This window comes from Pipistrellus kuhlii, unplaced genomic scaffold (assembly GCF_014108245.1).
Source record: "Pipistrellus kuhlii isolate mPipKuh1 unplaced genomic scaffold, mPipKuh1.p scaffold_m20_p_8, whole genome shotgun sequence".
NCBI lineage: Eukaryota > Metazoa > Chordata > Mammalia > Chiroptera > Vespertilionidae > Pipistrellus > Pipistrellus kuhlii.
The window spans coordinates 68708859-68727281 of NW_023425584.1; the positions used below are offsets into that span (position 1 = coordinate 68708859).

The 18423-nt window shown below is 54.1% G+C and overlaps 1 protein-coding gene across 3 annotated transcripts in view; it reads right to left on the reverse strand.

Moving 5' to 3' along the window:
• Nucleotides 1-275: 275 nt before the first annotated feature.
• Nucleotides 276-18423, reverse strand: part of SCARA3 (scavenger receptor class A member 3) — a 32453-nt gene continuing 14305 nt past the window's right edge. For 2 of the 3 annotated variants that reach the window (XM_036423944.2, XM_036423945.2), the window contains exons 2-6: nt 16280-16375; nt 14560-14679; nt 12572-12670; nt 10039-11082; nt 276-2085 (exon numbers count right to left, since the gene is read on the reverse strand). In XM_036423944.2, the coding sequence (XP_036279837.1) occupies nt 1634-2085; nt 10039-11082; nt 12572-12670; nt 14560-14679; nt 16280-16375 (1811 nt within the window). In that variant the 3' untranslated portion in view covers nt 276-1633. The remainder of the gene's footprint in view (nt 2086-10038; nt 11083-12571; nt 12671-14559; nt 14680-16279; nt 16376-18423) is intronic. The other variant, XM_045576334.1, reaches the window with a different exon arrangement.

The window sequence follows — 18423 nt, forward strand, 5'->3', positions numbered from 1 at the left end:
ATTAATAAAGCTTACCTTGTTTCACCGGGTCCCCGCTCTTCATGGGTAATTCCCTCAGACAGCCCTGGTCCCCGGCCCCAGTAGGACCACCGTGAACTCCCAGCGGAGTGCAGTGTTTCTGGACTGAGGGGCCAGGGGATTAGACCCACACTCCACAGTGCGACTGACTAACTAGGGGACCCCTCGGGCACTGGTCCCCCTTTTAGGGCCACGTGAGGCAGAGCCCCTGAAGGCATCACGCCCCCGGTGGGCAGAAAAGATAGCAGACACCTCCCTCTTAGAAACACTCTTTACTGAGTCAGTAATACTAAGTTGCATGATATCATATGTAGACAGGAGAATTACATGGCAGTGGGGACGGACAGGAGTGCAAACCAGTTGCACATCTATTCCGAGGAGGGGGTGGCATCAAGGCCATGGGGAGGGGGAGGGGGAGGGGCTGGTCTCGGAGTCAGTTTGGATGCTCAGGCTTTGCTGGAACACAAGGCCGGGCCGCTGCACAGCGAGAGGAGCCTGTGGGCGGCCCGCTCCCTGCAGGGAGCTCCCCGCACTCCTTCCTGCCGGGGCGCGCAGAAAGCTGCAGGTGGGCGAGGGGTGGCGTCCAAATGGGCCTCTTGTGGGTGTTCAGGCCTGTCCCTCCTCGTTCAGCTGTGCTGCTCAAACAGAGGCCATTCTGGGTCACGGAGGGGTGAGGTCAGTGGGCAGGAGAGCTGGGTGTGGAAGGGAGAGCGGCCCTGTTATTGAGGGAGGGTCAGTCCTCCCCCAGCCACCAAACTGCCTACCCCAGCAATGGACAGCAAGGACCAGCTCTCTAGGCAGCCCAGTGACCCCTCCTCCACCTTCCACGTGCTGGGAGCCACTTCAGCGGAATGTTCCACGCACAGAGCGTCCCGGCACAGGTGAAACCGCTGTTTAGATTTCTTCAGGAATGCTCCTGACAGGAGGAGGCTGGGAGGAATCGAGGGGTTTTCTGACATGTGGAAACTGCTGAGCTCCTGGGGCAGTGTGGACAGGGCCCGAGAATGACAGCCACGGTGGGGTCCTCTGTCCTGGGAGAGACAGGCAGGCCCCAGGGTCTGCTCCCATGGTTACAGGGAGGGTCTGCCGTTGCCAAATCCACCCTGTCCTTCCAGTTTGAACCACAGTCCCCTGTAAAGGTTTCCCCGGGTCTCTGCAGCTGCTGGGAGCCCCGGGAGAGTACTGGCTGGGACGGTGTGACGGTGCTGGAAAGACTGGAGTTGGTCGCCAATTCGGAGGCAGATTCAAGACCTTCCTCCCGAGGTAGCCACCTCCCTGGCTGGCTCAGTCACAGGAGAGGGAGGTCGCCTTCTGCCCTCTCCTCTTGTCCAGCCAGGGAAACCTGGTTGGCCCCCCTGGCCAGCAGGGAAATGCATGTATGTGTGTGTGTGTGTGTGTGTGTGTGTGTGTGTGTGTGTGTGTGTGTGTGTGTGAGGGGCTACTTTCCAGGGTACAGTCACTACTGGGAGCCCAGAGTCGCTGGGGCTGGCCTGGGGGCAACCCCCTTTGGGATCAAAGGAGCACAATTGGTATGTGAGGCTTTCCGGGAACTCACTCTGCCCTGAGCCCCCGTCCCCGCATTCTGTGAGGCAGTGTCTGGGACCGTGGACCCTCCTCAGTAGCGAACCTGGCTGCCTGGTGGGCCTGGGGGCCCGGGAAGGCCAGGGGGACCCTGGATCCCTGGTTCCCCCTTCGGTCCCACAGGCCCCCGCTGGCCCGGTGAACCTGTCTTCCCAGCAATCCCCGGTTTTCCCTGAGGCCCCGTGGGCCCTGGAGGTCCTGGGGGCCCCTCTGGCCCCGGGGGCCCCACATCCCCTTTGGGGCCCGGCTGTCCTCTGGGGCCTCCAGTTCCAAAGCTACCCTTGGAGCCTTTGAGGCCTGGGAAACCCCGCAGGCCCACCGGCCCCCTTTCTCCCACGGGTCCGATTTCCCCAGGCTGCCCCTCAGGGCCCTGGGGACCCGGGGGCCCCAAGCTGCCAGGGTCTCCTTTGGGTCCTCTGCCACCAACGGGCCCTTTCACCCCCACGTCGCCCTTGAGTCCTCTTGGTCCTGGAGGGCCGGGGGCACCTAGGGTTGGAGAGAAGAGGGGAGAGGTCAGTCCACGAGGGGCAGGTCTCTCGAGGCATTCTCATGACGTAGGTGCCGCGCCCTGGGCCCCGTGACGCCCGCGGGTTCGACACATGCAAAGCCCAGGTCTGCCAGCTGCAGACTTCGGGAGTTCAGGCCGGCGCCGCGGCTTCCCTGAGTTGACGTCACCATCTGTGAAGCAGGGATTCGAACACTCACGGAGTCTGAGAGGCCTGAGGCCTGGTGCACAGTGGGCACTCCTTGTTCTAACTTCAGGCCTCGTCCGTAGTCCTACACGTGCACTCACGCCGGGGACGGACAGCTGGACGGCTCTGGGAACAGGCTGAGTCTGTCCAAGCCTGTCTCTCCTGCCCCAGCTGGCCTGGCCTTCCCCACCTCCCCATGGTCTTCGTTTGCTGTACGCAGCCTCCCACCCCGACATCCCACTCCCCAGCCCCGGCTCCAGGCTTTGCTCGTGACCCGTGTGGCATCTGGGACCGGGAAGGGAGTCAGGCATCATGGAGGAGAAGGCCGAGAAAACGAGGCACGAAAAGCAGACGCCTCCTGGTGGGAGTGGGCGCAGCAACAGCCCAGAAAAAGGGCAGCTCCTCCAGGAAGCCTTCCCTGACCCCACCAGCCTCTTCTCCCAGCCCGTGGGGCTAGCACTCTCTGAATCGCTGAGCTGGCATGCAGAAAGAGAAAGCAGCCCTGGCAGACGATCCGGTGGGCCCTGCTAGACTGTGGAGCCCCCGGAAGATAATGAGGGTCATGGGCCCAGAGCCCGACACACAGCGGGGAGAGCTCAGGGCACACTTGAGGAGGGGGAGTCACCGAATGGCTGTGGACACCTGCTCCCACCCAGCTCCGGCCTAGGGCCCGGGGGGAGCTGCCAAGAGGAAGACATACCTCTTCCTCAAAGAGCCCGGTCTAGTGCTCAGGCCAGGGTTCAGATAACCTGGACAAACGCGCTGCCCGGACCTGCAAATCACCTCTCAGAGCTGTGCGGACCCTGAGGACACAAAGCAGTGAGGAGCCATCACTCTGCCCGAGGCACGTTGGAGCGCTCGGAGCACAGAGGAACGAGCACCATCGGGCCTCCTGAGGACGGTGGGCAGTCATGGAGGACAGCGTGAGGCCCCCAGGTCAGGGCCCAGCGAAGGCCTGGCTTTCTGCAGCCGCTGCGGCCTGGAAGTGGTGGGAGCAGAAGCCAGGCTGGCCTGGGAGGTGGAGTCTGGTGTCCACAGCCGGCTCTGTCTGAGAACTCTGCTGTGACATCATCCGCTTGGCAAGGAGAACCCTCGAGCTTTTGAGCTGGGTAGGAGCCAGCCCAATTCCGTCATTTCACAGGGGAGGCAATTGATGCCCCGGGAGGCGCAGTGATGTCCCCAGAGGTCCCGGAGTGGGAACCGGACTCAGGTGGCCTTTCAGAGAGAAGGGATCCTGGATACGGGGCGCTGGGAGCCCTCCCGGGGGCTGTGGTCCGGGGTATTCAGGGCTCCTTTGCTGGCTGCTGCCACCTGCTGCCACCCCACCCTCCCCTTGCTCTCCACCCCTGCTGTTCCCTTTGGTCTCTGTCCCAGAGTGGGTCTAAGTGGGACAGAGTGTTCGTGAATACTGTCCTCTATTGCCATCGAAACTGGGAACTGGAACCCAGACAGAGTCAGACCCCCCAGGGCCAATAAAATCTTCCAGCCGTTCCCTGCCACCGCCTGCCAACCACCTCCCCCGCACAGCGTGGGCTCGGCTCACGTGGCCTGCCAGCAGCACAAGCACAAGCTGGGGCCCCACCAGCCTGGCTGGGGGTAGGGGTGGCCTTGCCCTGGCCTGGGAGCAGCTCCAGACAGGATCTGCCCTCTGGTCCGCAGCAAGCACCCCCACCCCCACCCCCTCACCCTTCCACCCCCAAAAAGGCGGCCAGAACAGCACAGAACAACACGGGCACAGGGAGATGCCTGAGCAGCCGACTGCCTCCCCGAGCCTGGCAGGAAGGGCTGGGAACTGGCAAAGACACCACCCTGTCTTCACCCCAACTCTGCTCTTGGCTGCTGGGCCAGCTGAGGCTGGGAAGGCAGAGCCATTTGGAGGAGGCGCAGCCCTTGAGGCCAAGCGGGTGGACAAGAGTCAGAGGCCATGGAGGGACACTGGCCAAGTCCCTGCCCATTCGAGCTCGGGTCCTCGTCTATAAAACAGAGCCTCACCCAGGGCCCCCGTGGCTCCATGAGCGTCCCCGCTCCCTGCCTGCTCCTCTGGGCTCAAGCGCAAGCTGCACTAGGAACCGCTCCCAGGGCTTGCCCCCAGTTCCCTGGGGCTTCACTCTCTTCTTACAGCCACGTCTGAGGCTTCCACTCTTATCCCCTGGGTAAACGGTCCATGATCCCCATCTCTGGCCTCGACTTAGGAAAAGCCCCCAGGTCCAGCTGGAGCCCCTGCACTCTCTCCCCTCACCTTCCCCTATCCCTTCCCTTGTCACCATCCCCGGTGGGCATCCTGTTCTCTCCTCCCTGGCCCTGACTAGTAAGGGGCAGAGACAGGATTCAAACCCACGCCTGAGAAGCTCTGAAACCCATACACCTTCCTACCCACCCCACTGACTGTGTTCCTCATCACATGGTGGCTGGGGCTCCTGGCCCTTTCCCTCTCCATCCCTCCCACCCCACTGTCCTTCCCACCCCACCATCCTGCCACTGCCAGGCCTCCTGCCTGGGTGCTGCCCGAAGGAGTAGGAGGGTTCCCACAGAGGGGGGTGCGGTAACCAGAAGGACTGTCTTCCTCAGGTGAGCCAAGCCTCCGCCTGTCCCTCCTGGGTCAGCCATGAATCATGCGGTCGGAGAACAGGGCTGGCCAGGGAGGAAGTCAACAACTGTAGGTTAGTGGTGAGCATGGGGGGAGGCATGTGGATGGAGGCGGCCCAGGGCACTCTCCAGGATAGGGTGCCCCTGACACAGCTGGGAGTAGGATCCTGACATCACAGAGCTCAAGGGCCAAGGACGGAGGACTGAGTGCTGCTCTGAGCAGTGGGGGACATTTCAGGCAAAGGAGGCAGGAAAAGCAACAGCGGCTGGGTGTGGAGCTGAGCTGGGAGCGGGGACAGAGACTCTGGACCCCAGGGAGGCCCATAATTACTCAGGAAGCCAGAGGCTGTAATTAGGCCATCCTGGCCCATTAGGGCAGAGCCACAACTGACTGCATGTCTGGGACCAGTAGGTGGTCCGCACTGGGAAGAGGGAAGGGGTGGGAGGGTGAGCAGAAGTACCTACTCTCTCAGGGCACCAACACTGCTGGCCGGGGGATGGGGCGGTGCCTGGGCAGGAGGGGCCCAAAGTTCATCTCTCGGCCAAAGCAATAAGCAAGCCTACAAGGGTAGAAGGCCCCAGAGACAGAGAGGCGCCTCTTGGTGGACTGGCCTGGTGCCATGGAGGGCACAATGACCTGGATCTTGAGGATGTGGGTTTGAGGCCCAGCTCTGGTATTAACACTCTGAGTGGCTGGGTACGGCTCTGCCCCTCTTTGCAGCTCATTCCTTAGCCTTCCCAGTCTCAGGCCGCCTTTCTGTAAAATAAAGGCACCAACACCTTGTCCACTGTACACAGTTGCCGTGAGGCTGAAATGCAACCAAGTGTGTGCACAGGCTTTGCCATGGGAAAAGCTGCATCTCTCAGGTGTTCTTAGGTCGAAGGCAACAGATGCAAATTGCTGGAAGATGAACCCAAAGAACTGTCTACTAATGCATCGATCGAACATTGTGATCACGTAAGTTAGAGGAATACTGTGGGAAGATTTCAGTAACCAAGGAAATGCTCAATAACTGGCTTTGTTGCAAAAATATGACAAGGACAAGCAAAACCTACACTCCCAGGAGCCCCCAAATCACCAATCCAGATTAAAGAAAAAATCCCTAGTAGCAGTAGAAATGCTCCATGCTACAAAATGAAGGCAACACAGGCGCAAGACTAAATGGATAAAGAGAACCAGAGAACCAGAGAGGTCAGTCCTGCGTCTGAGCTCTGAGCGAGAACAGAGCTGTCTGGGATGGTGGGGGCCTCCCTCCTGGGGCTCCCTGGGTGATGGGCCCACATGCCAACTCTATGCTCTGGGACTACCAGATCTCCTTAGTTGCATATTCTACTCTCTAGAGCAGTGTTTCCCAAAGTGTGGTACGCGTACCCCCAGGGGTACGGGGGTACACGTTGCACCGGAGTTTGGTGGGGATATGCACTGCACCGTGCTTAGCTGTGCCTAATTCTACTTTCTTATAAATACGAGGGGTACTCAGCATTACGAAAACTATAGATGGGGAACACATATGTCAAAAGTTTGGGAAACACTGCTCTAGAGCAAAGAGCTGCTAGATTTTTAGGTTGAACAGTCTTCCCACAAAGGCACACACTTTCTGGGGAATGGTCCAGGGAACTTGGTTGTAGCCATACAAATTCCTGTAAAAAAGAATCCTGATTATGCCCTAGCCAGACTTCTCAGTGGTTAGAGCATCTGCCAGAGGACTGAAGGGTCCTGAGTTTGATTCCAGTCAAGGGCGTGTACCTCAATCCCTGGTCCTGGTTGGGGCAGGTGTGGGAGGCAACCAGCCAATGTATCTCTCTGACATAAGATGTCTCTCTCCCTCCCTTCCACTCTCTTTAAAAATCAATGGGAAGCCTGACTGGTTTGGCTCAGTGGATAGAACGTTGGCTTGTGGACTGAAGGGTCCTGTGTTTGATTGAGGCCAAGGGCATGTAACTTGGTTGCGGGTACATCCCCAGTTGGGGATATGCAGGAGGCAGCTGATTGATGTTTCTCTCTCTCTCTCACTGATGTTTCTAACTCTTTATCCCTCTCCTTTCCTCTCTGTAAAAAAATCAATAAAATATTTTTTAAATAAATAAATAAATAAATAAATAAATAATCAATGGGAAAACTATCCTCGGGTGTGAATTAACCTAAAAAAAAAAAAAAAAAAAAAAAAAAGAATCCTGATTGGGAGTCTTTGGAAGCATTTTCCAGGGGGGAAAAATGTTGGCAGTATTGCTGTGAAGGACTAGCATAAAAAAACAATGGTATTTGTTAAGGGTTGACTTGTGTCACCTCACAATTCATACACTGAAGTACTAGCCCCCAGGACCTAGGAATATGACCTTACTTGGAACTAGGGTCTTTGGAGATAATCATGTTTGAATGTGGTCAGTAGGAGGGGCCCCAATCCAGTATCCTATCTAATAAAGATGGAATATGCAAATTGACCTCCACCACCAAGATGGCTGCACCCACAGTGGAGGCTGAGTTTGTGAAATGAGCCTTAATGAGCAATCGGCAGGGACATGAGGCTTCACCCACCCCCATCCCCATGGGGCTTGCCAGGGGACCTGAAGCCACGCGCCCCCCCCCCCACCTGGTGCCAGGCCCAGGGACCTCAGGCCATGCCCCCTGCCCAGTGGGACTTGACAAGGGATCACAGGCTGCGTTCCCCACCCAGCGGGGCTTAACAAGGGTGGGACTGGCCAGGTCTGGATCTAGCCCAATATGGGGGGCGGGAGCAGCTGGGTCTGGGTCTTGTGAAATTTTGAGGCACATGTGGATGGGTGGGGACTTGACTCTGGGTCCTTTCTTCCACAAGATACCGCCCAGCCCATTACACTGACGACATTACACTGACTGCACCTAGCGAGCAAGTCAATAGGATCTCACGCTTTGTTTCAGCTCCATGTGTAAGACATCTGTGTCCGCGGTGGGAAACAAATCTGACCAATGTGAGGTCTTTCCAAGTTGTTGGAATTTCTAGGGGTCCCATGACTGGGGCATGTTCCGATATCCCTTCAAGAGTGAAAGATAAATGGTTGCATCTGGACTCTCCTGCAATCAAAGAGGAGGCACCACCCCTACTGGTTTCAGAGGCAACAGAGTCCTCATTTGGTTGCGTTACTCCGTCCTGTGTACTGAGCGGCCCAAAATGCTGCTCGTTTTGAGTGGGACCCAGAACAAGAGAAGGCTCTGCAACAGATGCAGACTGCCATACAAGCCGCTCGCCACTCAGGCCATCGGACCCAGCAGGCCCAATGGTGCTTGGAGTGGCAGGAGCAGATAGGGATGCTCTTTGGAGCTGCTGGCAGGTCCCTACACCTCAGTTGCAGCGCAGGCCCTTAGGATTTGGGTAAAGCCCTGCCACCCTCTGCAGATAACGAATCTCCTTTTGAGAAACAGTTCTTGGCCTGCTACGGGGCCTGGTTGTTATCTGACCCACCAGGCCATGAAGTTGGGCAGGTAGAGCTGCACTCCATTGGACAAGGTACACAGGTGAAGTTGTATGAAGAAGTGGCCCCAATGCCCATGGTCCCCACTCCTGTGACACTGCCTTCTCTCTGGGGCATCATGGGGAGTGCCCTACAATCAGCAGACAGAGAAAAACACTCCTAGTCTGCACTCCTGGTCTGCACAGTATGCAGGCATCCCAGCGGACCGCTGTAGCACCGCAGCCCTGCTCTGCGACATCTTTGAAGGACATGGTGAAGGGAAGCTTCCCAGTGGGCAGGACTGCTGACCACGCTCTGTTTGCTTCGAAGGAGAAACAGTCAGACAGGCCCTTGAATCACGTCATTTCATTCAATGTCATTTCGTCATCATGTTGACGAGAAGAAAAAAGTCAGTTTTCGGGCCAGGGCCACTGTCGGGGTGGAGTTTGCACATTCTGGCCGGGCTTGCATGGATTTTCTCTGGGGACTCCGGTTTCCTCCCACATCCCAAACATGTGCACACTAGGTGGTAGGTGTTTCTACACTGTCCCAGTCTGCGTGAGTGTGGATGCATGGGTGGCCCTGCTGTGGAAGGCTGTCCCGTCCGAGTGGGGTCCTATCTTGCTCCCTGAGCTTCTAGGAGAGGCTCTGGCCACCTGTCATCCTGAACTGGAATAAGCAGGTTGGAAAATCACTTTCTTTCTCACTTGCTCTTACTCATCTTTCTCACTTGTAGGTAGAGCTCACATTCATTGCAACATTTACCATTAGAAGTGTTTGGGTCTTTATTTAGAAGTTTGGTAATATTTTTTTTTATCAGAACTAGGCTGTGGGAATTTAACGCTTGCTTGTATCAGTTACCCTGTGGTGAAATGGGTTTTGTTACATGTCATTTTGCTCAAGTCAGAGTTTCCAAGAACTTATCAATATCAGGAAGTGAGGACTTACTATATACCAGGTCACAGGCTGTGGCCAGTGATTTGGCTGGATGGTTAGGGCCTTGGAAGGAACACAATCAGAAAATTGGTTGAAATGAAACTTGGGGAAGAGGCATTGAATAGTTCTCTCTGAATGGGCAAAACATGTCAAGATTTGTGTCCTCTGTGACAAAAGGCTGACCCTCCCCCAAGTGGGAGAATTCTCCTGCCTGACCTGCAGTCTTGAAACTGACACATCATCTCTTCCTGGTTCTGCAGCCACTTCCAGTCTTTGGATACGAACGGAGACATCAGCTGTGTAGATTTTGGACTTGCCACCCTCCATAATTATATAAGCCAATTCCTTATAATCTCTTTCTCTTTCTTTCTCTTTTCCCCCTACCCCCTCCTATTTATTATGTTTCTCTGGAAAACTCTGACGAATGCAGGGGAGATAGGAGAAGACAGCATCAGAATAGTGGGCATCTGAGGGGCAGATGGTGGAGAGCACTGGTGAGAGGGTGGGAAGGCAGAAAATAAGAAGTGATGGTTTCCAAAAGACGAGGTCTGCCTATTTCTCTTTGTGGTGCAATTAAACAGACCCATCTAAATGTATAACAGGCAAAGTCAGGTGCCACTACACCTTTAAAAAGAGGCTGCAAGTGCATTAAAACTGCCAGTTGCCCTCGGCATTTGCTACAGGATTGTATTAGCCCATTAGGATTTTTGCCTGAAACCAGGTGCTCCTGAGTCTAGCAGGACGACCGAGGCCCCCTGGGAGCTCTGAGGCAGCCCGGCCCAGACCTCGCTCTCACCTCGCACGATGGTGACGTTGCGAAGGATCTCTCCGTGCTGCGTGTCCACGGCCTTCATCTCCTCCACGATCATGGACAGGTTGCGGACGTTGAAGTCCAGGCGGGCGCTGAGCAGGCCGAAGCGCTCTCGGAGCAGGTCGGTGGTGCCCAGCATGAGGGAGACGGACTTGTTCAGGTAGTAGAGCTCCTCGGCGTGGGTGTGGAAGCCCAGCGTGCAGGACAGCCGCACGTCGTCCAGGTACTTGAGCATGCTGTGCACGTGGCTGTCGGTGGCGTTGATGTTGGTAAAGATGGTGCCAATCTCAATCTCGTGAGAGGCCATGCGTCCTTCCAGCGTCTCGAACCGCTCCACCGTGCGGTTCTGAGCATAGCGCGTGTGGTACTGCAAGTCGTGCATGTTCTCTTCATGGTCGTCCAGGAAGGACGAGATGTTGTCCAGCTGCAGCTGCAAGCCCATCACCTGCATCACCAGGTCATGCATGCTCTCGGAATTCTGGCTGATGCGCTGCGAGGAGGCCCCCAGGGTGGCCTGGATGTTCTTGACCGCTTCCCCGGTCTTGGTCGAGGTGGTGCGCAGGCTGCTGAAGAGCCGGGTGTAGTTCTGCCAGTCGGTGACGATCTTCTGGAGGGTCAGGGTTTCCTCGTCTGTCTTCCGGCGGATCCCGTGGATCCATTCCGAGGTCTGCCCCACGGTGAAGTTGATCTGGTTCACCGCAGCCCGGACGTCGTAGCACTCCTGGGCCAGGTCCTTGAGGGAGAGGTCCAGGCCGGCCGTGGTGGCCTGCCAGCCTCGCACCTGAGTGAGGAAGAGCCCCAGAGACTGGTTGACCTGGTGGGTGGAGAAGGAACAGTTGCCCGTCTCCTGGGAGATCTGACTGCTGGTGGTGGAGAGCAGCTCATGGGTCTGAGAGGCCTGGTCCAGCTGGACCTCCTGAGCCAGAAGCATCTTCTGAATCCCCTCCAGCTCCTCCTGCAGTTTTCTGATCTCCTGCCCTAGCTGCCCGGCTTCATGGCAGAAAGAGCAGTTGTTCGGGGCCTTCAGATCTTCAGGAGAAAGAGAGAACATTTCAGTTGCTGAAGGACCATGGGACAAAGGTTACTTCTTTAAATAAAATATTTCAGGGCATAATGAATCGGCAAGTGGCTTTCTGGTGCCTCTTTCTTTCCTAAGTCCTGCTGTGAAACCCGTTTTGGAAGAGCCTTGACATCTCTATGAGATTTTTAAAAATATATATTTCATTGAGATTTTTACAGAGAGGAAGGGAGAGGGATAGAGAGTTAGAAACATCGATGAGAGAGAAACATCAATCAGCTGCCTCCTGTACACCCGCTAGTGGGGATGTGCTCGCAACCAACGCACATGCCCTTGACTGGAATCGAGCCTGGGACCTTTCAGTCCGCAGGCTGACGCTCTATCCACTGAGCCAAATCCGTCAGGGCTCTATGAGATCTTATTTGTATCAAACCTCTTTACAATGACCTGAAATTAGAATTTAATCTAAATCTCCATCTCGCCACCAAATTCTTGAAAACATATCTTTCTAACTTTTCAAGAACCTTCCATTGACATTTTAAAATTTCTCCAAATATTTTTAGATCTATTATCTCATTTATTCCTCTCACAATATGAAGGAGATGGTACAAAAATTTTTCTCCTATTACTGATGAGTAATGAGGCACAGAGAAGCGGCTTGACAAAATATCACTCATCAATCGAGGCAGTGGCAGAACAGGTCTTTCTCTTTCCATGACACAGACCACCTCTAAACCCTTCCATGATGGCTCCTTCTGGCTCACTGTTAGTGTGAGAAGGTCCCTTGTTAAAGCAGGAAATCAAGAGCATCAAGAGCCCTACCTGGTTTGGTCCAGTGGATAGAGTAGCAGCCTGTGGACCAAAGGGTCCCAGGTTCGATTCCAGCCAAGGGAATGTACCTTGGTTGCAGGTTCCTCCCCAGCCTGGTCAGGAGGCAACCAATAGATGTGTTTCTCTCACATTGATGTTTCTCTCTGTCTTTCACTCTCTCGTCCACTCTCCATAAAAAAAAAATAAAATAAAATAAAAATAAATCAATGGAAAAATATCCTCGAGTGAGGATTAACAAAACAAAACAAAAAAGAGTATCATGAATCATGCACACTTTAAAGCAGTGATGAGGCACACTTTAAAGCAGTGATGAGGAAAGGGCTGACTTACCAAAAGGCTTTAGAAGGTCTTATAACTTCAGATACATGAGGATATTAGTGAAATGAATTGTCTTTGGCTTCCTTCCCTACCACACACAGAACCTCCAGTCCCAGGAGCAGCCCCCCTGCAATGGGTGGCTCTCCAGCTGGACAGGGAACAGGGAGCCATGGCTGCCTCCCTTCTCCCTCAGGCCTCAGTTGGTGAAGACTGCCCTGCTCCAGGCACCAAAACATAGAGGCACATGGCGGCTGGGGACGGGGAGGGGAAAACGAAGGGGAGTCTATCACCCTACCCCAGTTACCATTAGTTTTCTAACATAGTCAGCATATCTGGACACTGGACACTTACCGAGGCCCTGGAGGTTTTCCTGCATAGACACAAGCTTCTTGTCATAAGTGGCCTGGGCCAGGGAGATGTCTTCTGAGAGAGAGTCTACTTTCCTGAAAACTGTAGGGCAAATACAAGTGAGAAACTGGGGCAGGGTGCTGCCTCCGAGAAAGGCATCTTTATCAGCCCTTCTTTATGGGGCCTCCTATAGAAGGGTGGTGAGGTAAATGCTTCCTATGACCAGAGTTTGTCACGCATCTCTTAAAAATACACATCTATGTAACTATTTCTACCTATAGACATGGATCTGTTTATATCTCTCCTTTACATTTATATATTTATGTGTACATATATCTGGCTGTATCTATGTATGTCTTAAATGTATGTACATATTAAAAGGTGTAATATACATAATTACACATATGTGTAAATATATATATACTTCTAGTCTCAGATTTGCCTCAAATGTGTTGGGTGACTTTGGGCAGGTTGATTAATCTTTCTGGAGCTCAGTTGGATCATCTGTAGAAAGAAAGCCTGGAGTTAAATAACTTCTAAGGTTGTTATCTGCTCCAAAATGCTACGATTCCAAATGCTTTGGGACCCATGGGCTTTGATTAACATTGGGTAGGTCAGAGCAGTCGAGATTTAATTGCTAACAGTGAGAGATTCTGGGATCTCTGAGTGATTGTGTGTGTGCGCAATGCACCCTGGAATGGAAGGGCATGCAGGGTGGTTTCCCTCTGTGCACCCTGAGCTGCCAGCATAGGCTCTGGCCGCCCCCAGCCCTGGACTGGAATCACTGGGTTGGAAATGATTTTACTTGTTCTTATTCATCTTTCTTAAATGTATGTATCGCTCACACTTACTTGAATGTTTCCTAGTAGAAGTGTTCTGGGTTTTTGTTTAGAAGTTCGGTGATATTTTTTTGTGACCAGAAATATAATGTAGGAACTTAACTCTTGTTTTTATCAATTATCTATGGCAAAACTTGTTTCCATATATGTCATTTCCCTTAAAGCCAGTTTCCAAGAACCTATTGATGACATTAAGTGAGGACTTACTATCTCTCTAACCAGGACTGGAACCAGACACCCCCCTGTTAAGGGTCGGATGAGTGCAGGGCCTGGCACCTAGAGTGAGGCACCCTCCGCCCGCTGGTCTCATCCTGGTCCCAGCCTTGTCTAATGTCTAGTCCATTAGGGCAAACAAACTGTTTCCCTTAGTAAAGAAGTCTGGATTTTAAAAATCTGAATGCCATTGTGGCGAGAAGCCATCACTTTTGTTTTCATCGGTTTACCATAAACCGTTAGCATCCAGAAGGCAGAGGTTACCTGAGTCTAGCTGTATGCCACCCCCTGGGTGGGCTGCCACTCACAGAAACTACAGTGAGCCAGGGACCCACCGAGCTCCGGGCCCCTGGGCCCACCTGCGGGACTCTGAGGCAGTAAGTCTGGGGGAGATCCAGGAAGCTGCACTCCAGCCAATACTGCGGGGACCTGAGGCAGGGAGTCACCCACCTCACTCTGAAAACAGTCACAAAGACCACAGAAGGGGCTTGAAAATCACCTGACTCATGACCTCAACTACGAATGTACAGCAGGATCATCTGGAAAACTTAAATATATGAATTAATTATATTATTGGGGTGGGGCCCAGGCATCAATATATTTTTTTAAAGCTCCCAGTGATTCTAACATGGAGCTAAAACTGGGAATCACTGATCTAGCCCTAGCCTCTCCTTTTATTATCGGAAAACAGAGGTGCCCAGAGGGGAAGGGCCTGGCTCCAGATCACACAGCCCATCGCTGACCAGAACGCAGGAGCCAGTCTTTGCAGTTTGAACCAGGCACTGAGACCCCCTGGCTCTGAGCCCAGCAGCACAGGTCTGCTGGCCTGTGTAGGGGAGTTTGGGTACTGGAGCCCTGATCAGAAATCCCCTGCAGCCTGGGAGGGCAGAGAGGAGGGGATTGGGGAGGCAGGGGCGGAGCCTGGGAGTGTGCACTCACCCAGAGAGGCCAGCACTACCACGGCCACCAAGAGCAGGGCCAGGAAGAGGTAAAGAATCCGCACGGACGTGTGCAAAGACAGGTTCTTCTGGCAGCGGCTGCAGCGGGGTCCCGGCCGGCCTGTCGGGGACAGAAGGAGGCCAGTGACTGAGGCTGCCGCTGAGAGGCCCGCTCTGTGCTCCTGCACTGGCCTCTCTCCTCTCATTTCGTTTCACGCTCTAGATTAGGGGTGTCGAACTCAATCAGAGAAGGGGCCAAAATCTAAAATCCAGCCTAAATCGCGGGCCGAATGGTTTACTGAACAGTCATAAACTGTCATTGTGATGGAAACACAGCGGAGTGCAGTGATGACAGCGCGGTGCGGGCCACATTGCAAGGCCTGGCGGGACGGATTTGGCCCTCGGGCCTTGTGTTTGACACATGTGCTCTAGATCCTCCTTCTCTACCATCTCACCGCCTCCCCTCGAGGCCCCAGAGCTTATAGGTATTGAAGAGGCCAGAGCCAGGGTCTTCACAGCACACCCACCCTGCTGTCCCTCTGTGGCGTCACCATGCAGCCTTGCTATGGGCAAACACGTCTTCCCAATATGTTAGCCTTGCTGGGCAGCCAACACACATTTCACCGCTGCGTGGCCAACCCATCCTGGTTGGCCTAGACAGTGGTCGGCATACTCATTAGTCAATAGAGCCAAATATCAACAGTACAACGACTGAAATTTCTTTTGAGAGTCAAACTTTTGAAACTTAAACTTCTTCTAATGCCACTTCTTCAAAATAGACTCGCCCAGGCCGTGGTATTTTGTGGAAGAGCCATGCTCAAGGGGCCAAAGAGCCGCAGTTTGCCGACCACGGGCCTAGGACTTGCCTGCTTTCAGCACTGAGAGCCTCATGTCACAGGAACTCCTCCATAGGGGGCGCACCAGGGTGGTTTGCCAAGACTGAAAAAAAGTCACAGGCCCTGGGCACCCCTCTCCGTCCCAGGCAAACCAGAAGGTAGCGCACCAGTCCCCAAACGAAACATCAAGAGTAACCAGCAATTCTCACGGAAACCAAATGAGTTGTCCTGGTCTGCGAGGTGGTCCCTGGCACAGAGGAAGGAGAGAACTGGGTATTCCTGCCCGCCCTGGCAGGTGGCCAGGGAGAAGGCAGTGACGCTCCCGCTGAGAAATCTCTAGGGTTTGTTCCATTTCAGCTGCACGTTAAAAATACCAGGAACAGTTTAAAAATCCTGGTGCCTCGTTCACACTCCTGGCCAAAAGGCTCCAGCATTTCCGAGGCCTGGCCTCGGGCACCCCGGGGTGATTACAGCTTATATACAGCCCATGCTGGGAGGAGCTGCTCCCATCTACACCAGAACCCACCAAGAAGAGCTCCAGGTGACAACGCAGAGCCAAATGCCACGCTGGGTCCTGTGGTTCTGAGGACGGGCTACGTGGCTGGCAGGGGATACAATGACAGGGACGGCTCCATGCCACCCGAAAGGCAGGCCCTGGGGAAATGGCAGAGGTCCCCGACAGGTCTCACTGGGAGCCCTGGAGACAGATGGCACTTGTGTCAAACTCCACGCTACTCTGCCTTTTCACCGCTGAGGAAGCGAGGGGAGGAGGACAGCCGGGGTTTGGGAGCCATGGAGAGAGGTGAGTGCCCAGCCTGGGGAGTGGAACCAGGAGGGGCTCTCAGCACAGAGAACAGGACAGAGGGCAGCCCCCAGGGCCCTTACCCTCCTGTGTGCACGGGAAGGACGGCATGTCCTCGTCACCAGCCAGCTCCTCTTCTGAAACACACAGCGCATCTCCGTCGCCACCAGCAGACCTCACTGCAATGGAGCCAAGTGCAGTCAGATGCCAGGCGGGACCTCGAGCCTCCCCACCCACCCCTCTCCAGATGCCCCATTCATTAACAGTCCCCAACCCCTGTCCAACCTTCCACCCCCACACACAGACCACACACACAGACAAAACACACACACACACACACACACACACACACACACACGCCTGGACCCAAGTTGGCCCACTTGAGCTCCAGGTGATCCAGTGGTAAGCAGAGAAAAGAGGGCTAAAGGTAAGAACTGAGTGGCTGAGAACCTGGGATGTCCCACACAGCCACGCAAGACTCCATGATCTCCCATAAGGTGGAAAGGACATGTGGGCCAGTTCAGCTTCCTACACTCTATGCACCTTGCTCAACCCCCTTTCAGTGAAGTGAAAAGAAACCAGACCCAGTTACTTGATCTGGCTCAGTGTCCTTCCATTCAAGCACATGGTGACTGAAGCAGGTGTGTCCCCCCACCACCAACCTCCTGCCCTCGTGGCCCTTTTTTTTTTCAAGGAGCACTAGCTGGGCTGAGACTCAGAATCTTCCACCACAGGTAAGGGTGCTGAACAGTCAGTGGGCGACCAATCAGAAAAGACCAGCCAACCAATCAGGAAAGACCGGGGCTAAAACAAACAAACAAAAGCAACCAGAATGGCAGTGGCAGGGTGACAGGGCCCCGGGCAGCACCTTCTAGGGTTGGGTTTATGCTGGGGTCTTTGGTCCAACCACCCCCTCTGCCACTCACAGCCTGGTCTCCTCCTGCACCCGACTCCAGGTTCCTGACATCCAGCTTCTGCATTTGTTGATCCATCTAGTTTCAGCTCCTAATTTGAAATTTCTTTTGGGGTTGGGGGTGGGGGTGGGGCTTGGTCCTTGGGATTTCCCTGTTCCCTTTCACTTTTAGCTCTGCACTGGGCAATTTGCCTGTGGTTATCTGGTACCTAAACTCCACAGTCCCAGAATATTTTAGGCCAGGAACAGCAGAAGCAGAAGTTATAAGTTTGGCTTTTTTTTGTTTCATTTCTTAATGCCATGAAGGGCTGGGTCTTGCCTCGAGGCCATCTTCACAACAATCCTATAAACTTGGTCATTAAGTTACCACTTTTAGAGACAAAAAGAGTGAGGTTGAGAGAAGTTAAGAATATTGCTTAAGACTATGTCATGAACTTAGAAATCGTTGCTACCAAACAGACCATCTCCTCAAAGTAATAAGCCAAGATTCTGCAAATGCTGGGTAGGAATGAAGGGGGGCCCACGACTGAGGGGGTGTGGAGCCTCACGGGCTCCGACAAAGACCTGGAAACAGCCTCAGTAGCACCCGTGGCCTCATTCCCCAAATGCTGTGCCCTTGCGATCAAAGCTGGCACCAAGAGGTGAAGCGGGCAAGGAACCTGGGTGAGTGAAAGCACCCAGAATGGGCTCGTAGGGGCGGAGTGCTGGGTGACCCTACGTTCAAGACGCCACCACCATCACCACGAATGCCTCTGCTTTGTCTCCCAGGCCACAGCTTGTATGTCGCTTCCTCAGCAGTCTCCCTGAGCTCCCGGGCTGGAGTGTGTCTTGTTAAATGTATTTCCACAGGCTTTGCGTTTTCCCTTTGAAGAATGCAGTACACCTTTTATTACTTATCCAACAGCTCTCTTCCCCAGTGTTTAAAATCTGAGGGCAGCCCTAGCTGGTTTGGCTCTGTGAATAGAGTGTCGACCTGTGGACTGAAGGATCACCGGTTCGATTCCTCTCAGGGGCACATGCCCAGGTTTTGGGCTCAATCTCCAGTGTGTGTGTGGGAGATGGGGGAAGAGGGGGAGGAAGGTGGGGAGAGACACAGCATGCAGGAGGCAGCCAATCAATGATTTTCTCTGATCATTGGTGTTTCTATCTCTCTCTCCCTCTCCCTTCCTCCCTGAAATCAATTAAAAAAATATTTTTTAAAAAGTTCATGAGGCATAAAAAATCTGAGGGCAAGGAATGTATCTGTCTTGTCTACCTTTACTAAAGCCCCTTGCACAGGAGTTAGCACAGAGAAATGCCCAACAAACACAATTT